At 33.3% G+C, this 17,730-nt stretch overlaps 3 protein-coding genes across 5 annotated transcripts; all 3 read right to left on the bottom strand.

Moving 5' to 3' along the window:
• Nucleotides 1–2,916: 2,916 nt before the first annotated feature.
• On the bottom strand, nt 2,917–3,828 carry LOC115992371 (germin-like protein subfamily 1 member 7). The gene is made up of 2 exons (XM_031116551.1): nt 3,680–3,828; nt 2,917–3,484 (listed from the first exon to the last, which is right to left on the bottom strand). The coding sequence occupies exons 1-2, from the start codon at nt 3,801–3,803 to the stop codon at nt 2,943–2,945; spliced, it is 666 nt and encodes a 221-aa protein (XP_030972411.1). The 5' UTR covers nt 3,804–3,828; the 3' UTR covers nt 2,917–2,942.
• Nucleotides 3,829–6,688: 2,860 nt separating this feature from the next.
• LOC115992331 (germin-like protein subfamily 1 member 16) lies at nt 6,689–7,588 on the bottom strand. Of its 3 annotated transcripts, XM_031116489.1 has the most exons (3): nt 7,440–7,588; nt 7,027–7,256; nt 6,689–6,918 (listed from the first exon to the last, which is right to left on the bottom strand). In XM_031116489.1, the coding sequence occupies exons 1-3, from the start codon at nt 7,561–7,563 to the stop codon at nt 6,715–6,717; spliced, it is 558 nt and encodes a 185-aa protein (XP_030972349.1). In that variant the 5' UTR covers nt 7,564–7,588; the 3' UTR covers nt 6,689–6,714. The 3 variants fall into 3 exon arrangements, with proteins under 3 accessions (XP_030972349.1, XP_030972348.1, XP_030972347.1); XM_031116488.1 differs by having other exon boundaries at nt 6,689–7,256; nt 7,443–7,588; XM_031116487.1 differs by having other exon boundaries at nt 6,689–7,256.
• A 6,622-nt stretch (nt 7,589–14,210) lies between these two features.
• LOC115992527 lies at nt 14,211–15,119 on the bottom strand. The gene has a single exon (XM_031116731.1). It carries the CDS (start codon nt 15,107–15,109, stop codon nt 14,450–14,452), a length of 660 nt encoding a protein of 219 aa, XP_030972591.1. The 5' UTR covers nt 15,110–15,119; the 3' UTR covers nt 14,211–14,449.
• Between the last annotated feature and the right edge of the window lie 2,611 nt (nt 15,120–17,730).

A 17,730-nucleotide genomic window follows, 5' to 3' on the forward strand; every position in this document is an offset into this window, starting at 1 on the left:
ACGATCGCGATCGATCGACGAGCGCGATCGACGAACGATCGCGATCGATCGACGAGCGCGATCGACGAACGATCGCGATCGATCGACGAGCGCGATCGACGAACGATCGCGATCGTCGATCGACGATCGCGATCGACGAACGCGCTCGTCGATCGCTCTCGTCGATCGACGAGGGACGAGCGCGCTCGTCGATCGCGATCGTCGATCGACGAGAGACGAGCGCGCTCGTCTGTGCTCGTCGATCGCGATCGTCGCTCGATCGACGATCGCGATCGTCGCTCGATCGACGATCGCGATCGTGCACCGCGCCGCTCGTCGGCGCGGTGCGATCGTCGGACGAGCGGCGCGATCGTCGATCGCGCCGCTCGTCGGCGCGATCGTCCCTCTCTCTCTCTGATCTGGGCTCTCACTGAACTGGGCTCTCTCTTTTCTCTCTCTCTCTCTCTCTCTCTCTCTTTTTCCGGAAGTCATTTGAAGTGAAAACAAAGACAGAATTCATTTTCCGTGGTCAAGGCTGAAAATTTCGGTCAACCGGAATTCAATTTCCGGAAAATAACGTTTTCCGTCACAGCCAAACGCTCCATTTTCCGGAAATTGATTTCCGGAATTCGTTTGAAGTCGAATCAAACGCAGCCTAAATCAAACATGGCAAATAGATCCAAACAAACCTGAAAAATAATTAAACACAATTAATTAACCTAAACATGGTCAAACAGAATCAAATATCATGTGAAAAATAACTAAATAAACAAAAATAAGAATTTTTCCCTAATATGGATTTGGGGTGCGCACACATACTCAACTATACGTACGCATGGTTGAACCATGCACATGCATACTCGATGATGCATATGCATTTTTTTAGTGTAGATTAAAAAAATTACATTTTTACATATTTAATCATTCAAAGATATTAACATTTAAATCAAACAATCTAGTAGAACATTAAACACTAAACTAACATAAAGAAAATATAAAAAATATCAATATAAACAAACAAACATGAAACAAAACAAACAATTATACTAAACTAACATTAACTCAATAAACATGTCAAACTTAAGAGGAATCATGTGAGAACTAAAGAAACAAAAGAGAACAAAAACAAAATATACTAAACCACAGTCAGATTAATAAACAAAAAAAGATCATAAAATCAACTAAAACAAGTAAGAACACTTAATATAGTATTAAACAAAGAATCATGTGAATCCTATGTAGCAAAGTGGGAAATCATAGAAAGAGACTCTCCTTGCTTTAGAATTATAGTTCTGAGATTGTTTAATGAACCCCTTAGTGCCTACAACATAAAGGTTAGATGAAGAAGACAAAGATAATCAAAGAACACAACAATTGTTAGTAATCACAACTCAAGAACAAAAAGTTTTGAAAAGGGTTTTAGAAAACAAGTTTGAAAGCAAACTTTTTGCCTTAGAACAAACTAAAGAGAGGTTTTAATTTTGTAAAAAATGTGCTAAGGCACTGCCTTAGGGTTTTGAAAATAGAAAATAGGGTTTTAGAGAAGTTGGAGGCCAAAAAATCACTCTCTCTAGCTAGTCTTTTGATTGGAGACATAAGATGAGTATTTATAAGTTAAAATTAGGGTTTTCGAGGCTTTTTAATGGTCTTTGGATATTTCCAAGGGTCTAGGGGCCGGCTCACACCAAAGAATGATGTTTTGGGCCCTTAAAAATGATGTTCTAGAACCCAAAAAATTGGCTTGCACATGCATGGTGCATGCATGATTCATGCCTACGCATGCTCCTTAGAAACCCTGATTTGATAGTTTTGAAGGCCTACCTTAACTCACAGAATATAAACCTTACTCAAAATTTGTGTCTATATTGAAGCCCAGGATGTCTACTTTCCACTGAAATAAACCTTACTTAAAAATTATTTGTGGATCAAAAGGTATGGTCAAAATAGTGAGAAAATTTCATTTTCAGAATCGTTTTCAACGTAATTTAAGCACTTTTGAGTTATGATTACATCCAAATTATTTTGAACTCTTTAAATACCATTGATTGACATATGTCAAGCTCATTATTAGGGCTGGGGACCAAATTTTCTTAACAGGTACAAAATGAAGTGTCTACAACTAATACTTTAACATGTAAGTTAATATTTGATATGACTCAAGTATACCTCTTACATGAAAAATGATTAATTGATATGAAAACTCAATGGTAATTGAATTTATTTGCAATTAGTTTGATAGTCGGCATGCACAATATGAAATCTTTATCCGTTAACATCACCTTACTTACGCACAGGTTGACCACCACAAAGAGTTTTGTATATTTTTCCCATTATTTTCTAAATAAAAAATAGGGCATAAAAGAATAATTTTATTTAACTGCTTAAATATAACATTTCTTTACCATGTATAATTCATTTCCATATTTCTTTCATATGAATACAACACAAATGTCCATACTCATACTATTTCAAGAGTACTCAAAAATATTTCTTCAATGCCAAGAGCCTTGTATCTCAACTAGCATATCTTAGTATTTCCAACAAAGATATCTAAGATTTAAACTTCTCTTCCCCATTGAAAAAAAAAAAAATCTTCAACGTTACCTTTAGGAATGGTTTTTGGACATAAAATAGGTACAACCGAACCCTCAACATGGCTTGCCAATTTTTAAAATGATTTTTTTTTTTTTTTTGACTATTCTTAATACAATAGTGTTCCATTTATATATAATAGTACAGACATTTGTGGTTTCAAACGTCTTGGATCCAAGGTGTAATCTAGATCTAGTCTTGCACAAATTGTATTGCCTTGCAAATGACACAATGATACATAAAAGTCATCAGAAGAAACCATTTTATTTGATAATAATTATTCAAATGACATTACAATAAGGAAAACCAAACAAATGTTATTCAAATTTTATAGTGGTTCACCCTCACTATTTCATAGATTTTTCATAATTCTAGTTTGGCGCGAATGCTTTTTGAAGATATTCAACTACATTCTTGTCTAGTTGGAAGGCCTTGATGAGAACATCCGGATTGATGGGAGGAACAGATCCGAAGACTGCGTTTGCTATGGTGATCACCCCAGGATTTTGGCTGCTGAGACCAGCAAAGGCAAGACCAACAGTCTCCCCTATGTTAAATTGGAAGTGAATGAGACCAATTGGGAATACAAAGACATCTCCCTTGTTTAGAACTTTGGTGAAGAGTTTGTTTGGGTTGGATGTGACAAATCCAACTAAGAAAGTACCCTCAATGACTACAAAAAGCTCAGTGCCACGAGGGTGAGTGTGAGGAGGATTCAGGCCATATGGTGCAAAGTCAAGGCGAGCCAAAGATATGCCTAGAGTGTTGAGACCTGCTAATTTATCGACATTCACTAGAGTGACATTTGATCCGACTTTGTTTCTAGTGTTTCCGGGAATATTAAGTCCGGAGAAGAAAAAATCATTTGCTGAGACCATTGCAGGGTCCTTACAAAATTTTCCATTCACGAACACTACCCAAAGAAAGAAAAGTTAGTTATTGTTGCAAATAAGACGTTTGTGTAACAATGTACTGTAACATGTCATGTAGGGGGGAAAAAACCGTTGGGGCATAATTTTATTAATGTAAGAACTTATAATAAATTCAAAAGAACTTGATTGATAATACTACTACTGCTAATAATATTGAGAGTGTGTTTTATACATACCACCAGATTTGATGTCGTTAATTGCGACACAGAAGTCTTGCAAAGGACTAGGATCATAGGCAGAAACAAAAGAGGATGCCAAGGCCAAAATGGCCACTGTCGCAAGGAAAGAAACACCTTTCATTATATTTGAGGAGGTTATCTCTATCTTATATGGTATACTATTCTTGGTTGAGGGAGGGATGAGAAACATAGCAATATTGAAATTTCTATTTATAGAGAGGAATGGGAGAAGCGGTCTATATTTTTGCAAAAACTTGCTAATTGTTCAACTCTGTCACATTTTTTTATTTAATTAGGTGAACCAAATTTCATTACCGGTTTAACCACTACTTGTCGTCACATATTTTAAAACCTATCAAATGGGACCTCTTCAGTGGCATTGTGTAGTTTAAAGGTTGCTTTGACAAAAATAATGTTGATTTTGCCAACCAAGAAATAAACCTGATTTTGATAATATATATATATATATATATTTATTGAAATGACTGAGAATTTCCTAGTCCTATTCATGTTGGACTCTGTCCTCTTTAGTTAAATTTTCCTCCGTCGTTGGCTGCAGCTTTCGATGCGCAACAAAACAATACCATTTGCGTTAATTCTTTAACTCAAATTGCTTGCAACTGTGGAGTATCTCATTGACCTTATCTTATTTGGTGTGTACTAAAGACTTCTTAATGGTTAGATTTAAATTAATGTCTAGGACCAAGTAGCCACTAGCCAACAACTACTATATTCAGCCAAAAAAAAAAAAAAAAACAAACAACTACTATGGTATCTGTCTGGTATATCCGCCTTCTTTCCCCCCTCTTTTTTGTTGTTGATAATCTGCATAAGATTTGTTTCCCTTTTTTGCTCTCTTTATGTTGATCCCATGTTATGGTGTATTTTAGCTCCAAAAAAAAAAAAAAAAAAAAAGGGTATGGTGTATTTCGATTTCGTTTAGAGTTGAAGATTCATTACTACTTATAGATGAAACCTGTTAAGATGCTAGTTTTTGCACATCTTTCGGGAAAATGAAAATAATTGCCTAATAATAATAATAATGAGACAAATCCCAAAGCCCATAATGCAATGCATTAATAACCCAACCCTTTAAGCATCAAATGCCAGAAATTAATCTCACAACCTATAAATATGGCCCTTACATTTGGCAAAATCAACATGTCGAATTGGAAAAAATTTGGATCCATGAAACCCAACTAAAATACCCATTACATAGGGCAAAAATGGCCCATTACCATCAATTTTGGAAATAATTTGCTCAGAAACACTGTTTCCGAACTATATAGCAATCTACCACTTTTTCGGGCCTATAGCGGCGTTTTCCTGAAAATTTTTTTTATAAGTCCCATAACAGGTTCAAGGGGCTCTATAGTGGCGTTTTTAAGCCCTATAGTGACGTTTTTGGGTCCTATAGCGGCGTTTTCCTGCAAAATTTTTTTGCAAGTCCCATAACAGTTTCAAGGGGCCCTATAGTAGCGTTTTTAAGCCCTATAGTGACGTTTTTGGGCCCTATAGCGGCGTTTTCCTGCAAAATTTTTTTTATAAGTCCCCATAACAGGTTCAAGGGGCCCTATAGTGGCGTTTTTTAAGCCCTATAGTGACGTTTTCGGGCCCTATAGCGGCGTTTTCGGAAAAAGTGGTATTTCCCTAATTATTTCCGAAACAGTGCTCTGTTGCTAAATATTTCAAAAATTAATGCTAATGGGCCATTTTTGCCCATTACATAGCCTACCAAATCGGCCGAACTGGGCCCACCAAAAATTTAACCCTAGTAAGCCTGGGGCCCATGTCTGGGCCGAAAGTCAGAATACTTATGGTACTTCTTTCTAGGCCAAGCCCATGCGTGAAGAAGCTAGCAAAGGGAAAAAAATAGGAGAGGGGGATTGGAGGGTTAGAGAGTCATTCCGCATCTGCTTTGACTTGGACACATTGAAAAAACTCTCGAAAGAACTTGGAGTATGTGTGACACGATTGAGCTCATACTTGATGCAATATGCAACACACAATCAAGGTTTTCAGATCTGGATCATTTATTGAACCGTAAAAAGAAGAGGTTCAAGGTTTTTGAGATCGAACTAAGATCGAACCGTGATGACATCATAATGCATTGGTTGACATATGTCAAGCTCATTATTGGGGCTGGGGACCAAATTTTCTTAACAGGTACAAAATGAAGTGTCTACAACTAATACTTTAACATGTAAGTTAATATTTGATATGACTCAAGTATACCTCTTACATGAAAAATGATTAATTGATATGAAAACTCAATGGTAATTGAATTTATTTGCAATTAGTTTGATAGTCGGCATGCACAATATGAAATCTTTATCCGTTAACATCACCTTACTTATGCACAGGTTGACCACCACAAAGAGTTTTGTATATTTTTCCCATTATTTTCTAAATCAAAAATAGGGCATAAAAGAATAATTTTATTTAACTGCTTAAATATAACATTTCTTTACCATGTATAATTCATTTCCATATTTCTTTCATATGAATACAACACAAATGTCCATACTCATACTATTTCAAGAGTACTCAAAAATATTTCTTCAATGCCAAGAGCCTTGTATCTCAACTAGCATATCTTAGTATTTCCAACAAAGATATCTAAGATTTAAACTCCTCTTCCCCTTTGAAAAAAAAAAAAATCTTCAACGTTACCTTTAGGAATGGTTTTTGGACATAAAATAGGTACAACCGAACCCTCAACATGGCTTGCCAATTTTTAAAATGATTTTTTTTTTTTTTTTGACTATTCTTAATACAATAGTGTTCCATTTATATATAATAGTACAGACATTTGTGGTTTCAAACGTCTTGGATCCAAGGTGTAATCTAGATCTAGTCTTGCACAAATTGTATTGCCTTGCAAATGACACAATGATACATAAAAGTCATTAGAAGAAACCATTTTATTTGATAATAATTATTCAAATGACATTACAATAAGGAAAACCAAACAAATGTTATTCAAATTTTATAGTGGTTCACCCTCACTATTTCATAGATTTTTCATAATTCTAGTTTGGCGCGAATGCTTTTTGAAGATATTCAACTACATTCTTGTCTAGTTGGAAGGCCTTGATGAGAACATCAGGATTGATGGGAGGAACAGATCCAAAGACTGCGTTTGCTATGGTGATCACCCCAGGATTTTGGCTGCTGAGACCAGCAAAGGCAAGACCAACAGTCTTCCCTATGTTGAATTGGAAGTGAATGAGACCAATTGGGAATACAAAGACATCTCCCTTGTTTAGAACTTTGGTGAAGAGTTTGTTTGGGTTGGATGTGACAAATCCAACTAAGAAAGTACCCTCAATGACTACAAAAAGCTCAGTGCCACGAGGGTGAGTGTGAGGAGGATTCAGGCCATATGGTGCAAAGTCAAGGCGAGCCAAAGATATGCCTAGAGTGTTGAGACCTGCTAATTTATCGACATTCACTAGGGTGACATTTGATCCGACTTTGTTTCCAGTGTTTCCGGGAATATTAAGTCCGGAGAAGAAAAAATCATTTGCTGAGACCATTGCAGGATCCTTGCAAAATTTTCCATTCAAGAACACTACACAAAGAAAGAAAAGTTAGTTATTGTTGCACATAAGACGTTAGTGTAACAATGTGCTGTAACATGTCATGTAGGGGAAAAAAAACCTTTGGGGCATAAAAGAACTTATAATAAATTCTAAAGAACTTGATTGATAATACTACTACTGCTAATAATATTGAGAGTGTGTTTTATACATACCACCAGATTTGATGTCGTTAATTGCGACACAGAAGTCCTGCAAAGGACTAGGATCATAGGCAGAAACAAAGGAGGATGCCAAGGCCAAAATGGCCACAGTCGCAAGGAAAGAAACACCTTTCATTATATTTGAGGAGGTTATCTCTATCTTATATGGTATACTATTCTAGGTTGAGTGAGGGATGAGAAACATAGCAATATTGAAATTTCTATTTATAGAGAGGAATGGGAGAAGCGGTCTATATTTTTGCAAAAACTTGGTAATTGTTCAACTTGTCACTTTTTTTTATTTAATGAGGTGAACCAAATGCCTTAACCGGTTTAACCACTACTTGGTCGTCACATATTTTAAAACCTATCAAATGGGACCTCTTCAATGGCATTGGGCCGTTCAAAGGTTGCTTTGACAAAAATAATGTTGATTTTGCCAACCAAAAGATAAACCTTTTTTTTTTTTTGAGAAATATATTGCTATATTTATTTATTGAAATGACTGAGAAGCTCCTATTTATGTTGGACTCTGTCCTCATTAGTGAAATTTTCCACCATCGTCGGCTGCAGAGTGCAGATTTCGATGCGCAATAAAACAATAACATTTGGTAAATTCTTTAACTCAAAGAAAAAAAAAAAAAAAAAAAATTTGCTTGTAACTGAGGAGTATCTCATTGACCTTATCTTAATTGGTGTACTAAGGAATTCTTAATGTTTAGTTAGATTTAAATTAATGTCTAGGACCAAGAAACCAACAACTACTATGGTATCTGTCTGGTACCGGTATATCCTTCTTCTTTCCCCCATCTTTTTTGTTGTTGATAATCTGCATATAGATTTGTTTCCCTTTTTTGCTCTCTTTATGTTGATCCTATGTAATGGTGTATTTTAGCTCCAAAAGAAAAAAGAAAAAAAAAAGGGTATGGTGTATTTCGTTTAGAGTTGAAGATTCATTACTACCTATCGATGAAACCTGTTAAGATGCTAGTTTTTGCACATCTTTCGGGCAAATGAAAATAATTACCTAATAATAATAAAGAGACAAATCCCAAAGCCCATAATGCAATGCATTGATAACCCAACCCTTTAAGCATCATATACCAGAAATTAATCTCACAACCTATAAATATGGCCCTTACATTTGGCCAAATCAACATGTCGAATTGGAAAAATTTTGGATCCATGAAATGCACAAACCCAACACTATTTCTTACTCCAAATAAAGGACTCAATCAACATTTAATATTGTTTGTCCTAAATCCTCAAATTGGGAAAGTGGATTCCCTTTTAGAGAAGCATTTCTCATGGCCTTGGTTCAATTGGTTACCTTAGACTCGAGAAAAATAACTTTGTTGGCATTAAGGTCCGTTTGATTGGGTGGATTTTAGGAAGAATTGAAAAAAATGAAAGAAAATGGCGAGGGGAAAAAAAAATTGGTGTTTAATTAAGTGGATTTGTGGAAAGATCATTGGTGGAGTCTAAGTATTTTCTCTGAAAATTGAAGATAAAACAAAAGAGAAATCATTATGACAGCCAAAAATCAATTTTGCCCCTACCTCTCTACTGTGTCTATTATGATCACGTTGTGTTGTCGTTGTTGTCTTCTTCTTTTTTTTTCAAAGTTTTTCTTTTTAGTCAAACAATTGCCTTTGCATGTTTTGGCTATTTGTTTTATTTATTTATTTATTTTTATCAACAGTGGGATTTTAATTTATAACAAACTAGTCATAGACTCACACGATGCGTAAGAATATATAATTATTTTATAATATGATATAATCCATAATTTATTAATTGAAGATAATCTATTCATCTTTGTTCACCTCAAAAATTGAATTAGTTGCCAACTAAAAAATGATAAGACCAGCAAAAAAAAAAAAAAAAAAAAAAAAAAAAAAAAAAAAACTAAAGTGAGGTTTAACAGGTTAGAATCATCATGTACAAAGCTTTATTTACAATAAAGTAAATAAATAAAATATTTTTTAAAAAAACCTTATTTAAGAAAAACAATCAAATTTATAATAGACCCTCACTTATACCAATTTTCGTCAAATACCAAATTGTTAAACAATAATGTGCCCTTGATTCCACCCATGTCCAGTCCACCACACACATTTATTAATGTGTCCATATACAAATCACCCACTTGCCATTACATTCATTTTATCAATATTTTGAATTCCCACAAAGAATTAAAATAGTGCAAATACAAATAGTGTGTATACAAATTGTAAGTGGGTTAAGAACATGGGCATATATATATATTCTATCTTACTCACCTGACCACGTACATCCATATAATATTGTGGTCAAACGTAGCCTTACCAAATTAAGTCCATATTTTTATCGCATTATAGCTTTTTCTACTAGTTGTTTCATAGTTGTATAGGTAATGTTTATGAATTTAAAGAATTCAAAACGTCTATCATAAAAGTAGTTAACGCATGACATTCAATTCTATGATTTCAAAAGCTTCTACCTAATTAAGCCTTTAAGTTTGTGGTAAAAAACAATTAAACCATGCATTATATCACTGTATATATGAAATTAATTTTTAAATAGAAAGTAATTTACAAATCTCATAATTTGGTTAAAAAGAAAACTGATGAGAAGGATATGAAAAATAAATTAATTTGATCTTTCCACTTAAATGACCATTTAATCAATAATAATAATTTTATAAAAATTTTCCAACACGTGGTCAAAGTTGGTGGCAAACTTGTTGAGCTCGGCCAATTGTTCTAGCCCCGAAGAAGATAACTATTAGCATTCCAGCTCATGAACTTTAAATGGCTATAGAAAAGTATCAAATTGTATCAGTTGCTATGCACCAAAAATAGTAGTTTTTTTTTTGCCTTTATTGGATCACGTCAGCTATATCATACTGTGTTTAATAATGAAAGAAATAGTAAAATTCAAAATTTAAAACTCAGCATATAGTAGTATTGTTAAGTTTTGTCTAATACTCATGTACATGGTATTCTAGATATTTAAGAGGAGAAAATTCTAAAAAGAAAATCAAGTTGTTGAAAAAAATTACATAATCCAAAATCTAAAACTACAAACCCAACTATTGTTCATGTACAAAATATTATATATAGATAGATATTCAATAATCAAGAACCAATTAATTTTTCCATCCACACAACAATTAGTCTAAAGCTAGATGCAAATGGAATTTAAAAGGAATTCATTTTTTTGAATTTTATCACTCCTAAAATCCCAAACAATTTCTCAAAAGCTAAACAATCCACAAAGTTATTCATCAACCAAACAGGCCAACTAAGGTCCAAAACACAAAAATTTCAGCCACAACACAGCAGTCTACTTAAATTGATATACTTTGAAGAATTTAAGTTTCATTTAAAAAATTAAGATAATTTTTTTAAAAAAATTGTTAGACCCCAAGTTCCCTACCAAAAAAAAAAAAGGATTCAAACTCTACTCTCTTTTCTCTTCCATTTTCACAATTTTTGTGTCACCAAACAGTCCAATTAAGTAATAAACAACAAAATATTAATATAAGAAAAAGGAAATCTAAAATAACTGATGTGTATTGAACCATTAAAAGCAAATTATCAAGCACCACCCAAGAAAAAAAAAATATTTATTCCCCTTCCTTCAAAAGTTTCTAAGAATAGAATGATTACCAATTGATTGGTAAGATCTTCAATAGAATAAAAAGCTTCCAGTGATTGCGAGGCTTGATTGTTGACATCAGCCAATGAGTGGACAAATGGAATAGAGATAAAAAAGAAATTTAGTTCATCATATAAAATGACAGGAAAAAGAGAAATTAAAGCAAATTTTCTTTGGTGAAAATAAATAACACTCTTACTATAAAACAAAGGCCAAAATGAAAACATCACATTGAAGTTAATTATTAAATAGAAGAATATTATCGCAAACATATTGAGAGCAACATTCTTGCAGCCTAGAGAAGAGAAACCATAAAGCAATTTATAACAAACATGATCAAATGCCAAACTCGAATCAATTTTGAAAAAGAAAAAAATATATTTGAATAGTTTTAAGGCCGTGAAAACTCAAACTTATTCATTATGAAATCCCAAAATTGAATTAGATTTTTTTTTCAAGTAATGAGATGGAAATAAATAAATAATAAGAATAATAAAAATAACAAAACTCTTTTTGAGTTCATACCCCTAGGCTACTAATGTTTGCCACTCATGTGCTTCAGTTGCATCTGCAAGCTTTAGAGTCATTCTTTGTCTCTTGCACTCATTTGATTGGGTTTTGGCAGACATACTTGAGTCATGATAGAAAGAACAGTTAAAACACTCAAGAAACTATCCCATTGAAGGCCATACCGATCAATTTGTGGAGAGAGAACAACTGATAATTTATAAAGAAAGAAATGAGAGGTGAGGAGGTGAAGAAGTTACAATCTATCGGTGACTATCAAAATTCCATATAATAGCGGCATTTGAAGAGTTTGTGTTACGGTCCATTTGGATTGAACTTATTGTTGCTAAAACTGAAAACTAAAAACTAAAAACTGAAAACACTATAGTAGAATAATTTTTAAATGTGTGAATAGTACCTTGGGACCCATTTTTAATATTTTTAAATGCGTGAACATGGCATGCACAGTGCACTGTTCATAAACAATGAATGCACTGTTCATAAACAGTGAATTTTGTTTCTGAAAGTCAATAACTACAGCTTAAAAAAAAAAAAGAAAAAAGAAAAGAAAAGAGAAAATGCGCTTTTGTAAACCTAGACGCCCAATCCAAACCCTACCTTAATGGAGAGACACATAGTAGAATTGGAGATAAAGTAACACCTGAATCTAAGGAGATATTCAATAAATGTCAATCAATAAATCAAAAAATAAAAATGAAAGAAAGAAAATAAATAATGACATGACGTTGACATGGCTTAATTGGAGCGTAGCAACAATAAATGCTACGCTTCAGCTTTTAGATATATGTAGATGTAGATAGTGGCTTTCACTTATTTATTTATTTTTATTTTAAAGAAGGCACCTCGAATTGTTATATATAAATAAAATAACAAAGAAAATAAAATATTATTACAATATTAATGACATGTTAATTTATATAGGATATTATTCTTTTAATTTTAATTGATAATAAGTATTTTTGTTTTTAATGATTGTAAGGAAATTATTTTTTATATTATGTAATTGGAGCATGAGAGTAATTTTATGCAAACTTCATTTTCAATCTACTCACATTTCTTTCCAACTAAACAAATAAGTTTTTCACCCCACCACTTTTTCAGCTTCCAAACTAAACACATAAGAGAGAAAACAAAATCTCTTTTATGATCTAACTTTTCTATCCTCCCATTTTTCCACCCCTCGAACCAAATAAACCTTAAGTGTTCATTACTGAAGGTAAGTGAATACTAGTGTCCAACTTCCAATTAACAAGAAACTTAATATTCATATTAAGAAAAATGAGAATAAGTAATCTATTTTTAAAATCTTAATTTTATAAAATGTTATTAAGTGGTATAACATTAACAAAATGGTAAACTTGATGTCGTTTATATATATAACTGCTGGTGTGGGGTTTGTGTTGATTAATGTATTAGCAGTTTAGAACCATTACTCAATTGTTTAAATAAATTCACGGCTTCACTCTTGGTAGGCAATCCTAGCATTCAATAGGGGTGGAACTAATTATGACTCTGTGTAACTGAACTAGAGTAAGTCTTGGTTGAAAACTTGAAATCCAAATAGAAGAACTAAAATTGAGGCACTAGTTTTGTAGTGTTCACATTTGGCAAGGAAATGCTAGTGAAATAGAAAGCTTGAAGGAGAGAATCATCGTGAGGAAAGCAATATTTATCTCATGTATATTATTTTGACTTTCACTAGGTGGAGGATTTTTTTTTTTTGGGGGGGGGGGGGGGGGGATAGTTCGAATGTCATTTTTGATTCATAGGATTCAATGATTTGGATATATGCACAATTTCCTCTCATATATAGTATGTGGTGTGCGAGCCATACCTTGTGAGAAGCTAATACAATGTGAGAGATAAATCCACAATTCATATAATTTATACTATAAGAGATAGATTCTCTTAGAAATGGGTGGGTGAAAATGAAATCAATGTCACGTAGTTGGAATAGGGTAAATGATTCATGTATGAGCTAATTCAATCATATGTGGATTAATATATATTCAAGAATTAGGCTTTTTTATTTTATTTTATTTTATATGATTTGATAGTCTGGGATTGGAATTCTAATTTTCGTTCCAAAAGAAAGTATACAATAGGTGGATTATTCATTTTTATGAGCTAAAAGGTAGAATAATTCCAACTTCAAAAATCTAACATGACAGATTGAATATTAAGATCTTCAGGTTTCAGTAACAAGGAGACAAGGCAAAATTTTGGGTCAACTTTCAGAATTCTTAGTCCCAATTCATTTTGATTAGTCTATAAAATCAATGATTCGATTTTTTTTTTCCTTTCCCTTCAGCGGGAAAATGAAATTATTTCTTTATATTAGTGTTTTTCTCCATTCGCTTGAAATTGAATTTTTGAATTTGTTACTGTCTCCATTAATTGAATCATAAATTCCATATGCAAAAATCATGCCATTTCTTGTACAACTAAAATATGCTTGCATTAATTGAATCATAAATTCCATATGCAAAAATCATGCCATTTCTTGTACAACTGAAATATGCTTGTATTGTATGCTGCTCTTAAAATGCCACATTGCCACTACCACCGTATAATATCCACACAAATTATATAATTTAAAAAAAAAAAATGAACAAATAAACAAATAAAAGGAAGAGGAAATTTGTAACTTTGTTGGATTAACTAGATCAAGCCAAATTCTTACACAGATCAATACACTGTCATGAGCATCCCATATTACCTAATTTAGTCTAATTTGAAACAAAGCAAGAGAAAAAGGAGAGAAGAAAGGGTTAAATTAGAGAGTAAGTCCGTGACCATGAGACGCAATCCTATGCTAAGTTAAGAGAGCTAGTCCCCACCTTCAAATTGGTTTATCTGACAGTACAGGCAACTGCATAAGCCCAATACTTGAGATGCTCTTTCATGGCCACATTATCTTTGAATGATGGCATCAGATTCTTACTTCGATGTTGATCTCCAAAACTCTGATTCTGATACCCACATGTTTCCTTAAACATTGAAAACATAGAAACTTCCTCCACATCAAGGCACAAATCAAGCTCTCCAAGAATCTCTTTCCTATGACTCAACCCTCTCTTGCTGCTTCTTCTCCTTGTCTTCCTTCTCTCTTCCTTCTCAGCTGACATTTTGAGCTCGATCACTTCATCTTCAACATGATTGGCCATCTGGGGTTCAATTTCATCAGCAAATTCACCACATTTGGTGCACATTGGGTCCAAATTCTCATCATTTGGCAACTCATCTGGCTGGTTTTGAAGGATTGGAGAAATGGGTTCGGATGATTCTTCTTTGGAAGGCTCATCATTGACATGTTCTTGTGTGTCAATTCCATCACTGGCTGAATCCAAAGACTCGTTCTTTGATGCAAAAATGTTGGTGAAGAACCAAAGAGAGTCTAAGCTCTCAATGACCCATGGACCATCCATGAGAAATAAACAACAACAACAAAGCCAAACAAAACCATCAAACTTGGGTAAAACAAGAGTAGAGTGGACAGTAACTATAATCATTTAAGAATAGAAGAATGAACTTCGTGATTTGCTACAGTAATTTTTGGACTGACCTTGTTGACATTATTGTCATTCATTGGTTGTTATTTTTGATTGACTAAAATATCCCTTTTATCTGACATTTTAGGTTGATCGACGAGGATAGTGTGGTCCTTTCGGGAAAAAACAGTGGGCGGTTTTCACCGAAAGTGCAATAATTTTCGTGCGATTAAATGCATTTGTCAGTTACAATTATTGGTGAGAGTGATTCCCACGCGGCTCACTCGAAAGTGATAGTAGCAGCCTCTTTTATTTGAACTTTGTGACTCTTTGACTATTCCTAAGTCCGTTAAAATCGGTGACAAGTCACCCAACGGTCGAAAACAACCTGTAATTTTTTTTTTTTTTTTTTTGAGAAACATAAAAACAACCTGTAATTGGTAGTGTAGTTTGGTTGCAGTTTTTTAGAAAAAAGAAATTTTTTTTGTAAAATTTGACAACTATAAAACCAATTTCACACCTATTGCTAGTTATATGTTGACGGTAAAAGTGTTAAGGAATCAATTATAATCTACCATATAAGATGACTGTACATGGAAAATTAGATGTAAACATATAGTCTTAGATAAGTTAAATAAATTTAGAATCGGTGTTTTTATAACAATTGTATATAATAATTTCAGGAAAATTTTGATGCAATTTTTATGAGAAATATAAAAAGTCATAAAAAATTTAATTGTTTTTTTTTTCCCCCATAAAAAGTTTACAAAATATTTTCTAAACTAATATCATTAGAACATCGGTTAACTTTTCTCATAAAATTAAACATGGTTTTATATTTTTGTAGATAGAATACTGCTTTTTTTTATATATATATATATTTTATTTTTATATAGATTGTTAATCCCAAAAGTTAAACATGGTTTTATATTTTTATAAACAGGATACAGTTTTCTTTTTAATTTGTTAATCCCAAAAAATTCATTTGACTTAGTGTTTTTTAGAAGCTAATTGTTGGAGAACTATAAGTAAAAAATGAAGAAAAATTTTAATTGCATGACCTAATTAATGAGTCATGCAATTTATTTAAACGTTAATAATTTTATGACTGGAGTTTTTTTTTTTTTTTTTTTTTTTTTTGAGATAAAGATAGAAACTTTTATTTATATAAAAGTATAAAGGTACAGCACCATAGCCATCACAGCACAAGCGCATAAACTCCAAGCCTAGTAGAAAAAAATACATCAAAATAAAAAATACCACAACAACACACAACAAATTATAACAATATTCAAAATAGAATTAATGGTTCTCCATTGCCCCTTCCAATATCACGGCACAAGTGTGTAGTTTCATCATTACTATATACGCATTGCTAAAGACTAGACCAGCATACAAACAACCCCATTACTGCACATAATCTTTAATACTCTTCCAAGCCAATTGCCCCTTCCAATATCACAGCACAGGTGCAGAGTTTCAGCATTACTAAATACCAGATTAGCATACAAAAACAACCCCATTACTGCACATAATCATTAATACTCTTCCAAGTCAATTGCCATTTCCAAATTCACAGCACATGTGCATAATTTCAGAGCTGCTAGAGAAGTACATCAAATACCAGAACAGCCTCCAACAAATTATAACAAGGTTAAAAAAAACTCCCATTATTGTACATAATCTTTAATACTCTTCCAAGAAGCCAATTGCCCCTTCCAATCTCACAGCACATGTGCATAATTGCAAAACTGTTGGAGAACTATACTAAATACCAGAACAACACACAACAAATTATAACAAGGTTCAAAAACATTATTAATGGTTCCCCATTGCTACACATAATCTCTGATATTCTTCCAAATAGCCAATTGCCCCTTCCAATATAGCTTTAGGATGTTGTTGGACCTTCTCAAAATAGAATTTATTTCTAGCATTCCATAATGCCCGCGATATCGTTGCCCATCTGTCCAACTCCATCTGTGTAAGCCTATTTGCCATCATCCTAAAGAGTGCAAAGAAGTCTTGTTCTGCATTCGAACATTTTTGGATTTTCCCTCGGTAAAGTGCCCATACATTCCTTGCTAAGGGACATTCCCAAAGAAGATGACCAATGGATTCAGGTTTCTGGCAGCATATTTCACATTGGGGGTCAATTTTCATTTTTCTCCCATGCAAGTTTTCTCTTGTATGTAAAATATTTGAGCAGGCGCACCACACAAACATCTTAACCTTAGGAGGAGTCTTAAGAGTCCAGTTTTTTTCCAGAGAGCCCGATCAGTTACTGCTCTAGAGTGCTCAACCCGATTTTTTTCCTTTAGCTTTAAAGCAACCTGATATGCAGACTTCACTGTAAACAACTTTGCTGAATTTTCCTTCCATATTAGCTTGTCCCGAGAGGCAGTCATGGACAAAGGAATGGCTAGTATTTCTTTTCTAGTTTGATAAACAAAGAGATCAAAGATCTTTTCCCTATCCTATTGTATTGTTGTACTATCAATCAAGTCACTCACATGCAAATTCAGTTGGTCATCACCCAAAAACACATTATCTCTAGAAGCTTTTTCTATTTTCTTTTGATGTAATAGAGGAAGGAGCCTTGAGTTGCCTAAGGAATTTGGAGACTGAATATTCATATGATA

Source organism: Quercus lobata, chromosome 5 (genome assembly GCF_001633185.2).
Source record: "Quercus lobata isolate SW786 chromosome 5, ValleyOak3.0 Primary Assembly, whole genome shotgun sequence".
NCBI classification, from domain to species: domain Eukaryota; kingdom Viridiplantae; phylum Streptophyta; class Magnoliopsida; order Fagales; family Fagaceae; genus Quercus; species Quercus lobata.